The sequence below is a fragment of the Leucopleurus acutus genome, assembly GCF_964270905.1.
Source record: "Leucopleurus acutus genome assembly, chromosome: 19".
Taxonomy (NCBI): domain Eukaryota; kingdom Metazoa; phylum Chordata; class Mammalia; order Artiodactyla; family Delphinidae; genus Leucopleurus; species Leucopleurus acutus.
This window is the reverse complement of record NC_139161.1, coordinates 1,355,961-1,377,760: the sequence shown is the minus strand read 5'-3', so window position 1 is coordinate 1,377,760 and position 21,800 is coordinate 1,355,961. Positions and strand designations below refer to the sequence as shown.

General features: G+C 46.9%; 1 protein-coding gene across 12 annotated transcripts in view; it reads right to left on the bottom strand.

Annotated features, from left to right (window-relative positions):
• Positions 1–8,233: 8,233 nt before the first annotated feature.
• Positions 8,234–21,800, bottom strand: part of CEP112 (centrosomal protein 112) — a 422,061-nt gene continuing 408,494 nt past the window's right edge. For all 12 annotated transcript variants that reach the window (XM_082861163.1, XM_082861173.1, XM_082861172.1 and 9 more), the window contains 3 exons: positions 13,031–13,132; positions 9,584–9,648; positions 8,234–8,289 (listed from right to left, as the gene is read on the bottom strand). In XM_082861163.1, coding sequence (XP_082717289.1) covers positions 8,286–8,289; positions 9,584–9,648; positions 13,031–13,132 — 171 coding nt within the window. In that variant the 3' untranslated portion in view covers positions 8,234–8,285. The remainder of the gene's footprint in view (positions 8,290–9,583; positions 9,649–13,030; positions 13,133–21,800) is intronic.

Below are 21,800 nucleotides of genomic sequence, written 5' to 3'. Positions count from 1 at the left end.
TTTACGAATTGGTGCGGGTTGTATAATGAGAGAAGAGCTGAACTCTCACAAACATTACTCTAAACTTTCATAGATAATCCAGGCACCTATGTGCACGGCCAGGCCTGCACCCCCGGGGCCCCTCCCGTCCCTCTCCCCCTCCTTGCCGTTTCTCCAGCCTTTCCCCAGCGGCTCTCTCAGCACTGACTCTCACCCACGTGTCGCTGCTGGACAAGTCTCTGGGCGCCGACCTGCACTTCCAGTTACCTGGGGAAGCTCTGTCTATCTAAACCCAAGCCCACCCTTCTTCCTCCCCACACCCCAAACCTGTGCCGCGTGTCTTCTGAGGCTATAGCAACCCTGGCCCCGTTTTGGCTTCTTTCTCTTTCACAATCATCTCATTCATTCAGGTGCCACGGTAGCTCCGGAATCTTCGACTTACTTTCCATTCACGGAGGGAAGCTTCTCTCGCTGGGGCTTTGGTGCAGTGGGCGGTGTGCGCTTACCTCCGGACTTCTCTCTGCTTCCAGCCTCTTGTCTCCTCTGCATTACCCCCTCATGCTGTTGCTGGACAAATGCTTATCCAGTGAGCTACCCCCTGCGCACGACGCTCTCACTGTCCCCAAGCCTCGCCTCTTCCACGGAGGAAACGCAGTTTAGTACAAGAAGCCAAATAAAAGTAGGAGAAGCGACAATGAGCGAATCAGAGAGTCACGAGTTCCAGTTCCGCTCTCATCGCATATTAGAAACGTGGCCTTGGTCAAATTTCCCAACTTCTCTTTCCTTCAGTTTCCTCAAGTATAAATAATACTTAGCTCATGCAGTCATGGAGGACTGTCAGAAAATAAGAATAGTCTTCATTTAGAACGTCTATGGCATGCTAGACTTTTTTTTTTTTAATTAATTAATTAATTTATTTTTGGCTGTGTTGGGTCTTCATTGCTGCGTGCGGGCTTTCTCTAGTTGTGGTGAGCGGGGGCTGCTCTTTGTTGCGGTGTGTGGGCTTCTCATTGCGGTGGTTTCTCTTGTTGCAGAGCATGGGCTCTAGGCGTGTGGGTTTCAGTAGTTGTGGCACGCGGGCTCAGTAGTTGTGGCGCACGGGCTTAGTTGCTCCGCGGCATGTGGGATCTTCCTGGACCAGGGCTCAAACCCGTGTCCCATGCATTGGCAGGCGGATTCTTAACCACTGGCCACCAGGGAAGCCCCCATGTTAGCCTTTTAAAATGCATTATCTCCTTTAATTTTCACAACCAGGTGCTACCATGTCCTCCATTTTTTTGGCCTCGCCACGCAGCACGCAGAACTTCCCCACCCGGGGATCGAACCCACGCCCCCTGCACTGGAAGCGCGCAGCCCGAACCGCTGGACCAGCAGAGAAGTCCTCCTCCATTTTTTAAGATAAAGAAGCGGACTCAGAGAAGCTAAGCAACTTGCCCAATTCCAGATCCTCTGACTCCGAAGCCCTTAAGCACATGTGCTGAGGCCTGGCCAGCACTGGGGGTGGTCAGCTTCCTCTGACATCTGTAATCTGATTCCAACACACCTGTTAAACCATCTCTGACAGTACTTTTCTCCCAGGTTGCTGGGATCTAGATCATCCGAGTGACTCCATCTGGACCATCCTTCCCCACATCTCTACCGACTGAAATCCGACTCTTACTCCAATGTCCAGCTTAAATGTCACCTTGTCCTATGGAACTGGATTTCAAAATGTTACTACTTCCTTGGGATTCCCATTATACAAAGATCATGTTCTCTTCTGTATTATCTTCTTTTCTCTACTCATGTCTTATCCTCCCTTGTGGATGACAAGCTCATCACAGGCCAGGGGCAGGTCCCGTTCATCTCTGTACGTCGCAGAGTCCCGGCTCAGCCCCTGAGACAGAGGAGGGCCTCGCCAAGGGACCTGCAGGAGGTTTAAGTCTGGAGCAAATGGGAGAGCTGAGCTCCCTTTACAGTTTGCAGGAAGTGAAAATGCTCCTCGTATGTCAGACATGATGTCGCAGAGAGAAGGGTAATTACAGTGTAAGATGGGGCCTATTCACCTTTCTCCTCCGCCCAGAAAAAGGCGGAGAGAGTGAACTTTACATGGTTTTAGGCAAAATACCTAATAGCAGGGGCAGTAGGAGGTTTATGTAGGTTTGTTATCTTAATTAGCCGATTAAAAAATTCTGCCAGAAAATACTACAGAAAAGAATCTGAAAAAGAATATATATATGTATAACTGAATCTCTTTGCTGTACACCTGAAACATTGTAAATCAACTGTACTTCAATGAAAGAAAGAAAAGAAAAAAGAAAAATACTACAAGAAAAAAATGCATGGCTAGGCCTTTGAAAGTATTTGGATTTACCACTACACACACACACACACACACACACACACACACACACACACACACACACTCCAAATAAGACTGTAGAAAGCATTAAAAAAAAAAAATTCCCTTAATCCAATTTGTATTCTAGCAGTTTCCAGATTCACATGCTGAACTGCATCAATAAAAAAACTGAAGAAAATCAGATAACATAAGTGGGAACTCGGTCAGAGAAAGTTTCCCTGACGTTGGAAGAAATATCACCCCAGGTAGAAGACTGCCACCAGATCCTTAGCTCCAAGGAGAAGCAGGTGGGTCCAGGAGGAAGCCACCCACCCAGGCTTCACGCGGGAACCCTGCACCCGGCTTGGATAAATATTTTTATTACAAACACAGTGACATGTCATGGGCCAAGTGATCAGTCCTGTAAAAGGATTTCACACGGGACTGTGACACGGCAGCAGCCGGGAAACACGAAAGTAAGTGTTCAAGGGAACCCGGACGGGAGCGGAGCTGACACAGACTTGAAGAGCAACCTCAGCATCAGCGCTGAGCAGACGCCAGCCACAGCCAACCCACGTGAAACCAAGCTGGGAAACGCAAGCTGGCTTTCGAGAAATCTCAGTGGGTGTCAAGATACTTCTGCAAAAGATGCAAGATTCTCAGGACCCTCTGCTAGCCTGTTAGGAAACTACTTCCTCTTCCGAAAGAAACAACGTTTCTTTTCTGTTTTCCTTTTCCGCCTTAAACTTTCAGGTCCTGCTTGCGGAACAGAGCCAAACGCCATTCATACCCACCGTTTAGATTTCTTTCAGAACACGTGCTGGTCACCAGGGTGGCTGGACTGTCCAGTGACCTGCGGCAGTCGGTGAGATTCGGAGGGTCAGACAGCAGGACGGCGGCCTCGCTCTTGTCCTTGGGCGCTTGGCCGCACTCGCGTGTTTACGGCCCCTCACCTAGGCTCAGGCTGGGAAGAACCAGGCAGAGGCGGGATGAGTCGAGATCCCTTAGCAGGGGTGAGAACGCTAGCGGGCAGCTAGGAGGCTGATTCACTTGTTTATCCGGATGGTTTTGCTCTGCTTAGAGGAGCAGTTTGTCAGTGTCCTGTGGCTCAGGAAATGTTCCTTCTCAGCCTCATCAAGTCCACATCCTTCCATATTTCCACGAAGGAAGGAAAAACCAGGCTAAGCACAGGGTATGTGTTTTGGCGGAGCTTTATAATAACACGCTAGCCGAGATAATTACAAAAGACCAGGCGTACCAAGCCTCAAACAGAGAAGAACGGGAAGAATCATTCAACTCTGGTCACTACCATCTTCCTAAAGAATTACACAGGAAGATATGGCTTCCCTGAAGACTCCCAACCCAAGCAGCGTTTCCAGATCCCTCACTTAACCTGTGGTTGTACAGATACAACACTGATTAACAGAATTTTTGAACAGGAAGGAATTTGTAAGTCATCACTTAGATCTGGACTTTTCTAATCAATATCTCACGGAACTTTAAACAATAAAATATGTGGACCACAGGAAAACGATTCCATGGATCCAATCATTTTAGGAGATTCCAGAGGAAAGAATTAGATAGGTTTCTTTAACAGAGAGATGGCCACAGACTCTCAGATACCGCGGGGGTCTCTGTCTCCTACCGCTGGCTCCTGGGGGCCTCTGACAGAATTCAGCAGAGGTGATGCTGGGCCGCCTCTGGGCCCAGGCCTCACGCGGCTGGCGGCTGCTACGGCTGGCCTCCGGGTGAGCTCGCTCTTGAGGACCCCTCGCAGCTGCCACGTGAGTGAACCCTCGCGGGCCGGGGCAGCCCACACCTGACTGCACCTGCGTGAGGCTCACGTGAGGACAGCCTACTGGAGCCTGGTCAACCCGTAGCAACCAGAGAGATGATGATAGATCACTGCTTTCAGCTGCTGGGCCCGGGTGGCTCGTGTGCTATCTGGCACGTAGCAGGCATCAACAGCTATTTAGTAAATGGATGAGTGAATGGCCGGGCCGGCGATGGAATGTGAACCTTGCGGAGGGGGGCTCTAGCGGCGTGACGTTTCCTAAATGTGACTCTCTGAATGCCTGAAGACGAGTCATACACAGAACAGGGCTTGATGGAATGCTAGTGTGAGAAACACTGAATTAGAGGCCTGAAATGGTACCGATTAGGAAGTACCGGTCTAGCTGTACCCTTGACGTTACAGATTGGAACAGTGAGGCTCGAGTCGCTGAAGGGAACTGCCTCTAAGGAAACAAGGCTGACGTGCAGACTCCGCCTATGAACTAGTTTCCCCTTGTAGCTGAAGGGAAGGAGTGCAGACAAAACTGCACGTTTCACTCACGTAAGCCCGTTTTTCGCTAATCACATCTACCAGGCTTCTCACTCGGTAGCCCTCTCGTGTCGCTCCGTGTAAAGTCTCTGTGCGCACCTAGCTGTTTTCTGTAAGACCGCTCGCAGACGGGAGACTCCCAAAGAGGATATAAGAGCATTTATCAGCCTCGGGTCTAGACCAAGCTCAGCTCTAAAAACAGCAGAATCTATAGGAACGTCTTGGGCCTTTGGTTTTAAACCATTTGCCTGGTGGAAATCCTTGCTTAAAACTGAAATAACTGAAATGTCTAGAAGCACGGCTCTTCAGCTGCCTTAGGTACTGGTGAGGGACCCAGATTTTAAAATTCCTTCAACCTTATGTTTCAAGTTGCATTTTTCTTCCCCCATGGAGAGGTAAATAATGTGATCTGAGGTTTGATTCAGCTCTTAAAACTATAGAGAAGAATGTTAATACAGGTCAACATCTGGGCTCTTCAATTTTTCCTTTTCAAATACAGCCTGTGCCACTACTCCCTAGTCAAGTCTCCAAATCCACGAACCACTTCAATAGTTGGAAAAAAGTTTTATCTAATTATCATCTTTTCCTACTTTGAATTGACCAACCATGTATCTCTTCCTGGTTTTATCAAAGGGGCTGCCAGGGCAAAAGCACATCCAATCCTAAGTAAGCTTTAGTTACCAGACTTAAAATCGATCATGCATTTTAGTTTCAGTAACTTGCAATTTCTACACCCTTTGATAATCCACTTTAAAGAGCAAACCGTCTCTAATGACAAGGCTTAAAAGAGACGACCTTTCGGAGCAAAATATGAAAGCGGAGGAGATAGTTTTTTTAAAGGAAACTATGAATTAAAATGACCTCGTGTTCTGAAACTTTCCTCCCACCATTTTTGATGTTTTACCTTTTCCCTTTTCACTCTTAGAAAGAAAGCGAAGACACCCCTGCCTTCTGCAGATGGGCAGACACGTCAATAAGAAAGCTGTTACTTGTTCATGCAAACTCAGTTTCTTCTTTCTGCACCTTCTCTGCCGATGCCTTTAATGAGGTTGCTCGCCATAGAGCCACGTGCCTGTTTCCGAGGAAGTTGTTGCTCGTCTGTGACATTACAGGACAAGGCTCGAATCCGAGCTATTTCCCTTGAGTCTCAGTCAACCCTTTTGTACAAACTAGGAAGCAAGTCCGCCCCTTCTCCGTTCCCTCCCTCTCTGTCCTCTTTTTTCTCCCTTGTGCCCCTGGGCGGCTGCCCTCGGAGGAGAGCTGATTGTTGAGCGGGGATGTGGCCAAACCAGAGGCCAGACCCCTGAAATGGCTCACTGTGGGGCGACGCAGAAACGGTGGGTCAGACGAAACCCTGACGCGTGCCGATGGCCGGTGCCAGCCTTCCCGTTCCCGCTGTCCTGCTGCCCCCTCACCGGGCAGACGTGCACACCGAGGGCACCGTGACCCCACACCTTTCCTCCTGCTCAGCTCTGCCAGCCACTACCTGGCGACCGTGGCATGCTGAGGTGGAAAACGCACAGGTGCCTGACTCGGGGCAGTGCCCACGACTGCTGGCAACGCGACCAAAGTAGGTACTTGTGATGGGCAATGGATCTGCCACCAGATAAGAGCGAGGATGACGCCTTAGATGACTTTATAATAAGGCACACTGTTCATAATTTATTCCGAAGCACTTGCTTTCTCTCCCGGTAGCCACTTTTAAACTGAGTACTCAACTCAGGAAGGAATTTTCAACATGCCAAGCGCAACCTTTCTTCCTCTTCCTTATCAGAGGACGTTTACAGAAACACCAGTGTCAGCCCCCTAGCCCCTACCACACACAATCCAACTGACTGTACGACACTCTTCAGAAGGGAAACCGGATCTGGGTGATGTGCAAGGTCTACCCATGTTTGTCATTTCATAACCCTTGAAATAAGGAAAAGAAAGAACAGCAGGCAACTTTCCAAAACACCTATTTACCCAATGGCGGCGCACGACGCAACTCACAAGGTATTTTCACTTCAAGCTGCTAAATAACCTTCCTAATGAAATCTGCTGACTGTCAACCCGTTTGCCACCGTCTGTACAGAAGGGCTTAAAATTACTCACGGTGTCGCAGTCGTTCCCTACCGAGTGCTAAATCACAGTCTGAGTACCAACTGTCTTTCCTTGTTAGGTAGTTTTAATAGCATCTGATACAGTTTTGCTTTTTCTCCGAACAGTCTTTAAGCCAGTGCTATCATTTATTTCACATGCAAGGAGAACCCGATCTTTCAGAGGACAGAGACCTACATTCCTGGAGGAGGTGTCGGGTGAACCTTAGCAGGCAGCGTGGTGACCAGGCCGAGACTCGGAGGCCTCTCACTGATGACCAGGCGGTGTTCTTGCTGACCCTGGCCTGGCTGTGGAAGCGGCTGGAAAACCTGCTACTTCCTTATCATCCCATGTCTCAGTTACAGTACAAAAAAGGGTAATTAATCCTCGGGCAGCAAACAACAAACATGGGCGTGGGAAAGGGAAAAGAATTTGAAGAACGAAGTAAACGTTCTGCCCTGTCCTTTCACAGCAAACCGGGTGATTACAGCCCTGCGCACGCCCCAGATCTTCCGAGAGCCTCCGAGGGCCCGCGGCGTAGGCACCACAGCACAGCCCAGAGAACATGACCATCCACTGCGGTCCAAGGTTCCCTTGGCAAATCAGCGTCGACCAATCAGCACAGAACTGCTTACTGGCATTCGGGTGGGGACTGAAAACACCCAGCCTTGGGAGCCAACACCAAATTCTCTCCACAAGGAAAACAGGACCGAGCAAAGCTCATTCTGTCATCACTTGCTGGTGTGCTGAGTATCCTCCCAACACATCTTGACATTTTCAGGCTTCCTTAAGGAGCGTCAATTGATATTATAATTAAACCACAACCACAAAATCAGAGATCAAGCAAGTAACAATAAAACCAGAGCTGCTACATAAAATTCGTACCCTATCCTGCCTCTGGTCCCAGATGAGACTGACAACCAACATGACAAATACCTGGACTGATGTCAGGTGACTCAGTGACTTTTGTTTTAAATAAATGCACTACGTATGGATCTGATTCCTGACATGACATAGGTATTTCTTCCCGTAGCACAATTTGAGATGGTCAGTATATTCTAGGGAAAGACTGCCATGTCATATTTATTTTAGCAAACGAGGTGCAATTAAAAAGTAGAAATAAAACTGAAAATACAAAGTAATATTTTAATAACATATGAACATGAACATGAAAACAATGTAAACGTTATATTTTTTATATGATTCTACAAACGTGATTTTGATCAGCTGCAACTGGTAAAATTCTATGTAAAGGCATTAACAGGGCATCGCAAGAAATCATTTCTTTTCCCAATATAAGCAGTTCTCAGTACACGCTCAAACGCACACAGATATGGAAATCAGAAATAAAGGAATGTTAAAAAAAATAATGTAGGCAGACACAAATAAAACCACCCCGTTAGTGTATGAGTGATGCATGTTTTTATGATCTTAATTACATTTAAGTATTAAAAAATGCCATTGATCTCACAATTTACTTTACAACATCCAAATCTTCAAACCTGTGGGAAGAAATCCAAAGCTCTGTCCCGACGGTTAGCTCCATCCCCCTCTCCTGGGTTACTCAGGTATGTCACCACGTGGTTACCTGAAGATCAAAAACCCCAGAGTTACAACCTTCTCTAGGTTTAACGGGCACGTCCATAACAAAATATGTTCTACCTCAGGAGGAGCTGGAGAGAGGCTAAAAAGTATATTTGATATCAAAATTTCATCACTGGCACCCATAAGGGATCAAGTCCTATCTGTACCAAGAATCTTCTGAAAGGTGAATGAGTCTCAAAGTTTTTACTTTTTTAAAGCTGAAGTGTAGTTGATTTACGATGTTGTGTTAGTTTCAGGTGTACAGCAGAGTGATTCAAATATATCTACGTACATATTTTTTCGATTCTTTTCCATTGTAGATTATTATAAGATATTGAATATAGTCCCCTGCGCTATAGTCCCCTGTGGTCCTCGTTGTTTATCTTATACATGGTACTGTGTATCCAAAGTTTTTACTTTTAATCCAGTGCCAACTAAATGGTTCAGCCTTTCACTGTACTAAGAGGAGGGCTGTCAGAACAGGTAAATGTGATCTATGTCAGTGACGTCTCTGGGAACCTTTGACTGGAAGGGTCTCCTGCATCCCCGAGGTGTGCGCTCCTGGGGGCACAGTGTTTGCACACCACGGAGCCGTTTATCTATTGATATTTGGGGTTGGTAAACGTCTGCTACAGAGCCAAGCGTCCAGGGATGTGGGGCTCTGCAGATGCGGGTGACCACACTGAGGACCACGCCATCTCACTCTCTTAAGAGGAAGACAGCGTCTCCTTAACCCTGCAACTGGGCTTCAAGGCAACATCCTGTCGTGACTCTGCAGGTGAGCCTGGCCTTGTCAGGCACTGGCGGACCCTCATCTCGTTTGGATGGTATAAGGAGGGGGTCTTCTCCAAGACAGGCTCTTTACGAAAAATAAGTCTTTTTTTCCAAACTGATTATGTTTACGAATTTTTTAAATTGATTAATTAATTAGTTTATTTTTGGGTGTGTTGGGTTTTCATTTCTGTGCGAGGGCTTTCTCTAGTTGAGGGAAGCGGGGGCCACTCTTCATCGCAGTGCGCGGGCCTCTCACTGTCGCGGCCTCTCTTGTTGCGGAGCACAGGCTCCAGATGCGCAGGTTCAGTAGTTGTGGCTCACGGGCCCAGTCGCTCCGCGGCATGTGGGATCCTCCCGGACCAGGGCTCGAACCCGTGTCCCCTGCATTGGCAGGCAGATTCTCAACCACTGCGCCACCAGGGAAGCCCCAACGCATTTTTAATGAAGATTTTAACACCCAACCAGGAGACCCACAGGTGCAGACAGTACAAACTACTCAGGAGACATTCTGGCCACAACAGTACCTTCTGCACTGGTAGGTCATCAGCTCCTCTTGAAGGATGGATGCCCTCTTTTGCAGAAAGTTAACCTAGAAAAGAGACCTCGTGTGAGAAGAGGTGAAGGTGGCTTACAGGGCGACACTGTGCAGATACAGTGTCTGGTCAGATTTTATTTAAATTCAGACAACTCTCTAGATAAAACGCGGAGGATCTGTTGAATGCTAATGCTGTGGTTTTGTATTTGATCACATCCCATCCCCACTGGCACTCCATCAGAGGCTACAGAACCCAGTTCAAACCCCGCACTGCAGAGCTGTTTGGACCTGGCCCTGGCCCACCTGGGCGCTTCATCTCCTCTCTTCCACCATCACCACCTTCCACCTCGCATCCTTCCTACTCTGCGGCCCTTTGGCCCTTTGTGGCCATCTGCCATCGTCTGCTTGGGAATGCTTGGCCAACTACCTCTTATTCACTGTCCACTGTTGGGTTCAAGGTCACCTCTGCTCCTGAATTCTTCTGCCCCGCCCCCCTCCAGCCCTGCCCCTCATCACCTCCTGCCCCAGGCAGCCAGCGGCCCCTCCTCTGTGTTCTCCTGTTCTGTTCTTAGCACTTTTCCAACTGCCTTCTGGTGATCTGTCTTCACGTCTCTCCCTCACACCCGAGAGCTCTCCTGGGGCAGGGATAATGTTGGAGCATCTCTGTAACCCCAGTTTCTTTTTCAGGGCTGGACATGTAGCTGGCATTCCCTAGCTGTTTCAGGAATGAGTGAGTGAGTGGAAACAACATTACTGCCTACTAGAAACCTTAATCTCTCCGGGGATTCCCTGAGGTTGCAGAGGTAGTATTTTGTCGTGGAAAGAGCCTGCGCTGTGTCTGGAGTTAGGCCAACTGGCGTTCAGCTCCTGACTTGGCCTCCACAGCGCTAGGGAAGGTCCTTTTTCTCTTGATGCCTCACCTGTGAAATGGGGTGAACGACAGCCAGTTCCCAAGGTCATGAGCATGACAGGAAGTGACTAACAGGAACTGCCTAGTCCAGAGATCCTGGCAGGTACCACCCTGGGGCCCCTGCCCCTGAGGGGCTAGGGATGGGAGAAACTGGGCTGTCAAGGAGAGTCTCTTCAGTCAGACCTTCACAGCATGGTTGGATTATCCTGAAGCATGAATTTCTATACTATTAAAAGTACTTGTATCAGGCATAAATTCAAAAGCACTTTCCACAACCTACTGGAAGTGGTTTCCGGACACTTACACTATGGCTTAACGTGACCAGGAGTCAGTGGCATTTGATCACTTTGGAGCTTTACTCTTGTCTCTTTGGTCTGAACTGAAACCATGGCAACGGTCGATTCTGAAACATGGTTATGCAAGACAGGACAGCTGGCAGAGTAGAAACTGTGCTTGGAGAGAGGGAGCATGGCTTTTCTTTCTTTTTTTTTTTTACATCTTTATTGGAGTCTAATTGCTTTACAATGGTGTGTTAGTTTCTGCTGTATAACAAAGTGAATCAGCTATACGTATACACACATCCCCGTATCCCCTCCCTCTTGTGTCTCCCTCCCACCCTCCCTTATCCCACCCCTCTAGGTGGTCACAAAGCACCGAGCTGATCTCCCTGAGCACGGCTTCTCTAAATGGGTACATATCAAAGTGGTCCCGCTGCTTTTCTGACTCTTTACATCACCCCGGTCTGAATTTTATCCAATTAATCCAGTGACCCACAGGACCACTGATAACTTTGACAGATGCAAGGACTACACTGATCCCACTTCCCTGCCTCCACCGTGCTTTGCCACTGGAATTCCAACAATTTTCAAAACCACAGGCACCTGTGCTCTCAAACTAAATCTGCTCACTCTGTGGGCTGCACCTCTGCACAGCTGCCGATTCTGAGGCCCTCACGCAGCTGGCAGCGCTCTCTTTCTGGGTCAACATCCAGTTTTAGGAGGCTGAGTGGCTTTTATTACAGTGAAATGATGTGAATGATAACAGAAGCCCTGCAGGTGGATATCAGATTTCTCTTTCTTTTCTTTCTTTTTTTCTTAAAAATACCTGCTCTGAAGGTGCTGGGTCCTACACAGCTGAACCTAAGGAAGCCCTCCTACAAAGTGAATGGGTAAGCCACATCTTGAGGAGAGCCTTCCACGTAAATAAAGACGACCTAATCCTTTGTAAGTTAACACTCTCCTGTCATACTTATTTTTATAGGTAGGACTGAGCACAGCCAAACTTCTTAGCCTACAGAAGCGATAGCTAACAGTAGCATAAGGGTTGATGTAACGAACTTTGCATTTTCAGATAAGAGACTTTTGCTGAGGGGAACAGAAAGGGCACGGCTAACATCTGCTCCACGTATCTGTCCTATACATTATAAAGAGCTAACGTGAATTTCATCGAACTACGGCATTTGTTTCATTCGTAAATAAATTTCTTGAGGACCTACTCTGTGACAGGCATTGTTCTTGGCACAAAGAGAAAAGAAATCTTTCCCTTGCGGAGCTTTTCCAGGAAAAAAGTATGTTTTAAATTTCTAAGTGTATTAGAAATGGGAATATGTGAACTTCTTCTCATGTTGAGTTAAAACATTTGTTTTTTAAAAAGCCAGGAATCTATAAGACTAATGCTATATAAAATATTTACAGCAATATATAAAACCTGTTTTAGAGAAAATTTATGTAGGAAGTTTTTAACTAATATCTAAATTGAAGTCAATTTTATCTCTTATAAACTACTGTACCAAGAACTACACGTTTCAGCAGAAATATCAATATTTAACCGAATTGTTTGAATACCATGTCATTATCCTGCCTCGATCCTAAAATGCATCTTGTTATCTCTGACAATCATATAAAGTACACCAGAGTAAAAATGCTTCTAACTTAGCCATGTTTTTTATTTCTCTGCACTTTCACATGATAAGGAGTTAGCAATGTGCTAACTGATGGCATTTTGGGCCTGGAACCAAGAATAAAAGGGTGAGTCTGTGTTGGAATGCAGACTGTAAATAAAAGTAACCATAACTGAGCTTTTCAATTTCAAGGATGCTTTTAAGAAAATCTTATCGAGACAAAGAGTTCTTAAGCTAGTAATAAAAAATTCTAAAAAACCCCACAAAACAAAAAACAATTCATCCTGGGCACTCGGTTATTCTGTGACATCACATGGATTTCTGGCATCAGTTCAGAAACAAACATTAATTAAGATATGCACATCATCTAAACCAGGGGTCCCCAGCACCCCCGGGCCGTGGACGGGTACTGGTCCGCAGCCTGTTAGAAACTGGGCCGCACAGCAGGAGGTGAGCGGCGGGCAAGCTTCCCTGTCGCTCACATTATCACCCGAACCATCCCCCCGCCCCCCCCCCCCCCCCCCGGCCGTGGAAAAACTGTCTTCCATGAAACCGGTCCCTAGTGCCAAAAAGGTTGGGGACCGCTGATCTAAACCCTTGGAAAATTCCCTGATTCTAGAAATTACCTGTGACTTTAGGGAGGAGATAGTGTCTTCAAGTTCTTGTCTTAGAGATGCTGGCATCAATCCTTTAAATTTTGTTTCATATTCTTGTCGTATGTAAGTTATCTAAAATGAACAAAAAAAGCGTATCTTTTTAACCACAGAAATGATTGTTTTGAATTTAAGAAATCCCAGAATAATGTCCATTCATTACAAAGGTAAGTTTGTTACATGTGGTCAGAAACCAGACAGCTGAGATGAAATAAGGGGAAACACAAACTGAACAAGGTGCTCGGTCCTTGTCAATCTGGGAGAGAGAGAGTCCCTGCACCAGCACTTTGTTTCTTTAAAATCCTCGTTGACACAGTTTTTGGCATTGGATAAGGAAAATACCTGTCCTCTCTTCTCCACTCGTTATGTACACAGGATGCTAATCCTACGTCCTCTTCTTGATCAGGGTGTGGGTTGCGATCATACTAAGCTGTGTGTGAGGACAATTCATGGTAAGTCATCTGTTTGGCTAAGACACTCCCCGCTAACTGTCTAGGTACCTGGGTGCTTGATATCATCATGTGATTATGAAGATGCGAGTGAAGGAAAATCTGCACAGCTGTGTCTCCAGGCCTCCCCATACAGGAAAGCAGAGGGCCCTTGTCATAGTGAGCATCTCTGATTCATGAGTTTCCCTCTGCCTCTGGAATACAGCCAGGTCTTGCTCGACTACCTGCCGGTCACTGGGCTGGTCAAGGAAAAGCTGGCAGCTCATCAAACTACAAACAGTTAAGGACGGTGGAAGAAAAGTCTTTGGGAGAATGTGCTTCAGCAGGATGAAGAGGTGTGTCTGAGGGTGAGCACGAATGTGAGTGTGTCCGTCTTGGTGCCCTCCTCCAGCTCTGTTTATTTCTCCTTCTCCTAATCTGAGATGCTATGGAATTCAAAACTGTGTTGCATGTGCTGTGTGGGACTTAACTAAGTACTAAAGCTGAACTGCAGTGTATCCCACAAATGAGTCATTGGACACACCTGGAAAGAAGGTACTAGACTATGAAAATATGTGCCACTGAGTTCAGTTAGACAAGTCTATGGGTTTACTGAGGATAACTTAAAATTACTAGCCTTTAGTTCCCGAATTTTCTTATACTAAACTAAACTAAGGGAGAAATGTGCTCTAATAGTTTAGTTTATTACCTACTAAAATCCCACGGCAAATGTTCAGGAACACAATTTTTAAACTTTTAGCAAAGTATTTTTTTGAGGTATGTTACAATCTTGTGATTTATACCTAAAGGGTAAACAGAAATGATGAAAAATGATCTCTCCCACTGAAGAAATATTTGATTTTTCCCATTTTATCTTCTTGGACGTAAGTCCAATAGTAACATCTGTCAGTTGACTCAAATGAAAGGCAAACACAGAGTAAAACACGTGGTTTATAAATCAGACTTTAGGGGCAACCTTTATCAAGGGCTCACAGGCTACTATATATTGAGTATTTTTTTTCTATCACTCATCGCTGGCTCTGAAATTTTGAGCTACTACTCTTAAAAAGGACTCATGTTTGCTCTATTTTTTGTATCCCTGTTTGTTTAGAATGTCTGCCCTCTGCCTGTCCATTTGAAATATAACTTGTCTGGGTATAAAAATGCTTCTGTCCCACGTTCTTTCTCTCAGAACTTTGGAGGTGTTTCCTCAATGTCTTCTGGCATTGCTATGGTGAAGTCTGAAGTTAGGCTAATTTTTTTTCCATGTTGAATGTGACTTTCTTTCTCTGCTTGGATGTCCATATGATTTTATTTTTCCCTGGATTAGGTAACTTCACTGGGATATGTTTTGGTATTAATGATTCTATATCAATTTTCCTGAGACAATGTGCGTGCTCCTTCTATCTTTTAAAAAAAATATTTATTTATTTGGTCGCACTGGGTCTTAGTTGCGGCAAGGAGGGCTCCTTAGTTGCGGCAGGTGGGCTCCTTAGTTGCGGCATGCATGTGGGATCTAGTTCCCTGACCAGGGATCGAACCCAGGCCCCCTGCATTGGGAGCATGGAGTCTTAACCACTGTGCCACCAGGGAAGTCCCTCTTTCTATCTTTATATTCAATTCTTTGAAGAAAAGCTTCTTCTGCTAGAATTGTTTTCTATTATACCAATAGTTACATATATTCATGTTATATATGTTTTTTTTCTATTTGTTCTCTTCTTCAGGAACAGAGATTTTGCATGTGTTGGCTCTTCTTTGACAATCTTCCATATTTACAATTTTCTCTATTATTTTACTTTCTTATCAATTTACATCTGTTTTCTATTTTCATTTTATTTTGTGTGATCACCGTATTTCCTTAGATGTTTTCAGTTATGATTTTCCCATTTTTGTTTCTTCTAATATGGTTTCAATCTCTGTAATCTCTTGATTTTGACTACCTTTTTTCCTAAACTCTGAGAAATCACTTCTCATCTTTGTTGAATTATATCATCTTTAAACACATCGCTCTTCTTCTTCTCTCTCTCCCCACCTTTTTCCTTGACAGAGAGATATGTCAATGTGTTTTGTAAATGCTTTGACATTATGAAGAACTGTTTTGGTTTCAAAGAACTGTAATTTGTCTGAACCTTCTCCTTACTTCTTGGGTAATTTCCCATTAGATCTATGTTCTAATTTGCTTTTTGCTTCCACTCCTTCTTTCTCTCTCTCTTAATCTAGCAAGGCTCTTAACCTAGTTCCTTTTTCTTAAAAAAAATTTAAATTTCATTTTTGAATGGAACCAGCAATTTTCTGAATGCTGAGGCGGGGAGTAAGCTGGGGCAGGCCACAGCTATGGTTCAGTTTTGCTGTCATCAACACCCTTTGATCAAACCTATTATTTCGTTTGTTCTTGGGGCCCACCTGCTCTTAGTTTTCAGCTACTTTGGAGGTCAGGGCCAAGTACTGAAGCTCTTCAGTTAATGTTCATAGCTTCTCTGGACTCTCTTTTTTTCCCACTTCACTTTTCACACCTGATGGTCTCCCTCTACTGGAGGCGAGTCGTAGACAGCAGAAAATTGTGCGTGAGCAAGGTCATGCATTGATCACCACCGTCCCTTGCACCACTCTTAAAATTCAGTACGCTATATTCCCCAACTTTTATTGACGATCTTGGCACTTCTACTTTCTGTCTATCCCTTTCTTCTTTGTTTTTATGATTTTGGTGAATCTGAGTGAACTTAAAATGGGCCCTTGGAAAAATCCGACATTACCTCTCCGTGGGTGAGACTATCTATCACTCAGGAAAATATTACTATCCTGAATCCTTAAACCCAAATCCTGAATTTAATCATCACTATAACAAGCAGACGCCTATGACTTTAATAAAGTCATGGAAAACTTTAACCAATCCGTTTTACTCTACTTATGAGGTTAATGACGTTACTACCAGCAAACGTTTATTGAGTACTTTCTATGTGCCGGTTACAATTCTGAGTATTTTAAGCAGTGTTTAATCCCTCTGACGACCCAATGAGGGAAGCACAAATTTGAGCTCAAGCAGTCTGACCCTCCAGCACATATTCTTAGCCACTGTGCTCTGCAGTATCTCACACAATCTTCCCACATGCTGACGGGCTTCCTTCACAGACACCACCAGCTACAGCAGTTGCATCCACTGCACAGTTGTGCTCTCCCTAGCGCAACAGGGGCCAGGGGACATCCTTCCAGACATCCAGCTGATCTTTGCTCTATTTATTTAATTTTTTTAATGACAACAATAACAACAGTGCCAACAACAATTGGTTCCAATATGGTATGTTTTCCCTGTACTTTCCCATTGGTTTAAAATTTTAATTTACCAAGCATTTATGATAAGACTAATTTTTAAACATCTGTACAAAGGCAGTACACATACTGACCTAAAACAAAAGTTCCGCAAATCCCCCACATAAGCACACATTTTAAAGTCCGACCAGTGAAGGATATATCTAAGTTTGTTCCACAGCAAAAGGAGAAGGAGGAAGGAAAGAATTAGCGCATAGTCCTGTATATCACTTTTTTTTTTTTTCTGTTTATCACTTTTGACTCCCGCTACTATTTTTCTGTCCCCACGTCTGTCCCAGGATGTGTTTGAGGGGAAATAATGAGGGAATGATGACATTTGTCTACAGACTAAGTGCAGACTATTAACTGCTAACTGCTAGCCGTGCCCCTCTCCCTCCTCCCTGCCTTCCCCCTCTGGCTGTTAACCTGGCAAGAAACAAGGGGAAGTTGAGTTGATCTAAGCAAAGGGTTTGATGGGCATACAAACTAAGGGAGGTCAAAATTGTTTACATGTACATCTATTTTACTATTAGATTTGAATATTAAATCTTATTCACATACAGTGTGCAACTGTATTAGTGAATGATGTTTATGAAATGCGGAAGAATTCGAAGGTCGTTCTCGCTTGAGTCCTTCTTGGAAGGAATTTCCGTCCCACCTCACCCTTCCCACTGCCCTCGAGAAGCACCGTGTAGAACTATCCGCTATTCCTCGTCCCTCCAGCATCCCACCCAATAGACACAGCTTCCCTCTCTCCACAATGGTTACTTCTCTCTCCATTTCCGTCTTCTTTCCTTTAGGAAAGGAAGATTAGGAAACTCAGGACATCACGACAAACAGTGACGCTCCTGTAATGTAAGCCGAGTGGAAACGGCGTATGTATAACCTGGTACCACGTGAACAGGGAGGGCTGTGCTTGCCTCTGGCCACAGACCGCCCACCTTTCCCTCGAAGGCACAGCACTGACAGTAGTCCCTTTGACTTTAAAAATAGCCTATGAAGGGCTTCCCTGGTGGCGCAGTGGTTGGGGGTCCGCCTGCAGATGCAGGGGACGCGGGTTCGTGCCCCGGTCCGGGAAGATCCCACATGCCGCGGAGCGGCTGGGCCCGTGAGCCATGGCCGCTGGGCCTGCGTGTCCGGAGCCTGTGCTCCGCAACGGGAGAGGCCACAACAGTGAGAGGCCTGCGTACCGCAAAAAAAAAAAAAAAAAAAAAAGACTATGAAGACCAAGAACCTCAGACCTGGAGTTCAGCATCACAATGGAGTAAAGCTCACATCCTGTATAATCAGATAAATACTCATGTGATAAATAGGAGTGTATGACGTGGACCTGAGCCAAGAGGGTGTCTGCAGAGAAAAATTCAAAGTGATGTTGAAGAAAAGACTGAACCTTGGAACTCTATAATTTCATTAAAAATATGGAAGGGAGAAGTAACACATGTCTGGTGGCCCTGCATCAATTAGTCATGTCAGGACGTTCAAACTACGGCAAACACGTCAACCTCCTATCGTAAAAACGAGACGGAAGTGAGTAGCTTTGTACAAACAACGTAGGGACGGGGTCGCAAACACAGGTGCCAATGCAGCCAATGCCAGACTCACTTTCCGAGAGCTGAGCTGCGGGGAGGCCAGTTGCTGAGTCGCCACTGGGAAATCCTGCGGGTTTTCACACGTGTCGGCAGGGTCAGCAGAGTGACAGTGCCTAGTGTTACTTTACAAAGCGCGTTCCAACCAAGCCCCGTGGGGTCAGTTCAGCAGAGCGCCAAGGAACCGTAAGGACTCTTAGAGTTGATGTCGCCTCCTAGCTGCCTCTCCACTGGCCCGTCCCCGTCCACAGTGCCTCAGTTTGCCCCCAGCTACTGCAATGCCCGCATGCTGGTTTTGCTTTTCCAGTCAAATCTGCTCAATCTTTAAAGTGAAAATCAAAATCCTTTACGTGGCCAACGAGGTCCCGCCCAGTTGGCCCTTAAACGTCTCTCACCCCGCGGTCTCCCCAGAGAGTCTCCCCACGTCTGCAACATCAGACAGCTTAGCCGGCTTTGAGTTTATTCACCAAGTGCCCGGATGCCTGTTCTCACCAGGGCCTTTCTCGTGTTTCTCTGATGGTTCCTTCGTGTCTCATGGGGGGTCGTGCCACTGCCTCCACCTGGACTCGGGATGCTGGCGGGTCCTGCTCTGTGGTGCTCTCAGGGCTGCTGTAGGTCCAGGCACCCAGCCGGGGCAGCTTCCCAAGACCCTGATGTGGCTATGTCTAGGTCGCTGCCTTCCAGCCTTGGAGAAGCCACGGCCCTGGTTACGGGCAGGTAACGGAGGTCCACAGTCTCCACACCAGCCTGGCTTTCCAGCTGCGACCCAGTCACTCACCAGCAAGAGCCCTCTCTGCATCTCCGTCCCCGGGCCTTTCTTCCCAGCTGCCTCTGCCTGCTGTCGGGCTTGGGATCCCGTCCCAGAGGCTTCAGCTTCACCCACCACTCTGGGGTTCTGATCCGCTTCCAGCCACACACATGCTCATCATGCTTTTGATACCAAATACATCTTCTGCTTTGTTTGTATTTTACTGATCGCCGCCGAGTGTTTGAAGCACAGGGGTGCCCCGTGACATGACCCAGCAGAGCCTTCCTGTATGAGGGCAGACGGGCTGCCACCTGCCTTTAACTCAGTACAGTGAAGCCTAGGGGTTAAGAGCCCAGACTCTGGAAGAGAAACGTCGGGGACTGAATCTGGGCTGTGCCTCTAAACTGCGTGCCCTGGGAAGGTTAACTTCTCTGTGCTTCTGTCTCCTTATCAGGAAAATGGGAATGAAAACTTCTCAAGGCTACTGTGAGGACTAGAGGATTCAATACATGTATAATTTTTACAACAGTGGCACTTAGTCAAGTTCAATAAACATCACTACAGCATATAATGGAGGTTATACGCATGTAATGTATTTCATTGTATTATTATGTATATAAGTCACGAATTAAATTGAAGTACATATTTCATTTAGCCAATCTTTTAGACTTTCGGCTAATTATTTGTGTGTATTCGTGATTAGCCTGAGGATTCCATTTAAACCTCTGAGAAAGGACATCATGACAAAAAGCTTCTAGAGATTCAGAATCGATCGCAAATGAATCTTCATTGTATAATCGAAATAATCTACATGCGTTTGGAAGCACGACTTATCTGCTTTTGAGCCGTATTATTTAGCCAAGCCACAACAGTGACTGCTGTGTCCACGGGTTTTCTCAGACCCTCGCTGCAGGTGGGGAACAAGTGCTCCCTGATCAATGATTTCAGGGAGGGATCCCAGCTCAAGACCACCCACCCAGCCTGGATCCCTCCCAAGCAGAAATCTGTGGGAGGGTTAAGGGACATCACCAGATGCTCCTATTCACTGTGGGTTAGTTTATGCAGAACCCCGTCCTTCTATGGCTCAGTTGAAGGCCAGAAAGAAAAACTGAGTTAGACTGGTGGGGAGGGCGAAATAACAAGAGAGAATTTTGGAGTCCAGTCCACACTCTGAGGGAGGGTGAGCAGGGGGTCAGTAGGAGCATTACAAAGACACTGGGCTTCTGAAGGGTCAGAAGGGTCGGAAAGCCTGGGAGGTGGTGGGCGGAAGCGGGGTCTAGGGACGGTGGCGCTGGGGGTACGGAATGCAGTGCCAACAGTGCATTGCATTCCCCGCTGGACTTCACCGGGGGATGTCACTCGGGTGTGACAAGCCATCTTGCTGCCCAGAAGCTAGAGGTGACAGAGTGGAGCCAGCCCAGAGGAGGAAGAGCTGAGACTGGAGAGCCTGAAACCAGCCCTTGATCAGGAGTCAGCCTATCCTTGGACTCTTCTGCCTGGGCTGCCTTTTCTGTCACCCGCACCCAAAACATTCCTATTGAAACAAGGCAGAACGTGCAAAATATTAACCTGCATTTATGTGATGCATCTGCTCAACCAGGGGTCAGCAAATTTTGGACTGCAGACCAAATCCGGCCCACCACCTATTTTTTTTTTTTTTTTTTTTTTTTTTTCGGTATGCGGGCCTCTCACTGCTGTGGCCTCTCCCATTGCGGAGCACAGGCTCCGGACGCGCAGGCTCAGCGGCCATGACTCACGGGCCCAGCCGCTCTGCGGCATGTGGGATCTTCCCGGACCGGGGCGCGAACCCGCGTCCCCTGCATCGGCAGGCGGACTCCCAACCACTGCGCCACCAGGGCAGCCCCCACCACCTATTTTTGGGGAATGAAGTTTTACTGGAGCACAGCCACGCGCGTTTGTTTGCGTATCATCGACGTGGCTACTTGGCCATGACCTCGCTGAGGGCTCTTCACAGAGACCCTGTGGCCCACAAAGCCTGAAACCTTTTCTGTCTAGCTTTTGGCAGAAAGCAGGCCGACCCCTGCCCTAGACTGTGACACTGCAGGTCGGGGACGGTGTCCGGCTGGCTGACTCCTTCAGCTCGGGCGTCCAGCTCACTGCCTGGCCTGTGGCAGCGCCTCCTTAGTATTTGCTGAGTGAATGAACGAATCAAAACCTCAGCGCACACAACCGTGGGTGTTAAGTCAGTCTTTGTCTTAAGATGACAGGACCTTCAGAAGGTCCAGAGTACCTACGGGGCTGCCAAGATCAAAAGTGATCTCAGAGATTCACCCGAAGGTGGGGAGTCCGTGCGGCGAGGTGCGTGGGCACGTGGAGGGCAAGTTCACACGCGTCAGAGGACGGCAAACTGTCCACTTTACGTCAAAAGGTACGTCCCTGAAAGCGTCTGGAGAGAACGCCCGCGGGAAGACACGCGGTTTTCCCTTTTGTTTACTGTCTGGATTTCCTCCCAGAGGGAGAGTCGATCAGCCCTTCCTGCAAGGGGGTGTCCATCGACGGAGGAGCAAAACCCCAGCCAAGGGCAGGGGGAGACACCCGAGACGTGTAACCGACTTTGTGAATAAAAGGCCAGGAAGACCTATGCAGTGAGACTGGTATTCAGTAAGGCGGACGCGGGGTCTGGGCTCCGTTGGATGTTTCCTCTTTGTACCTTG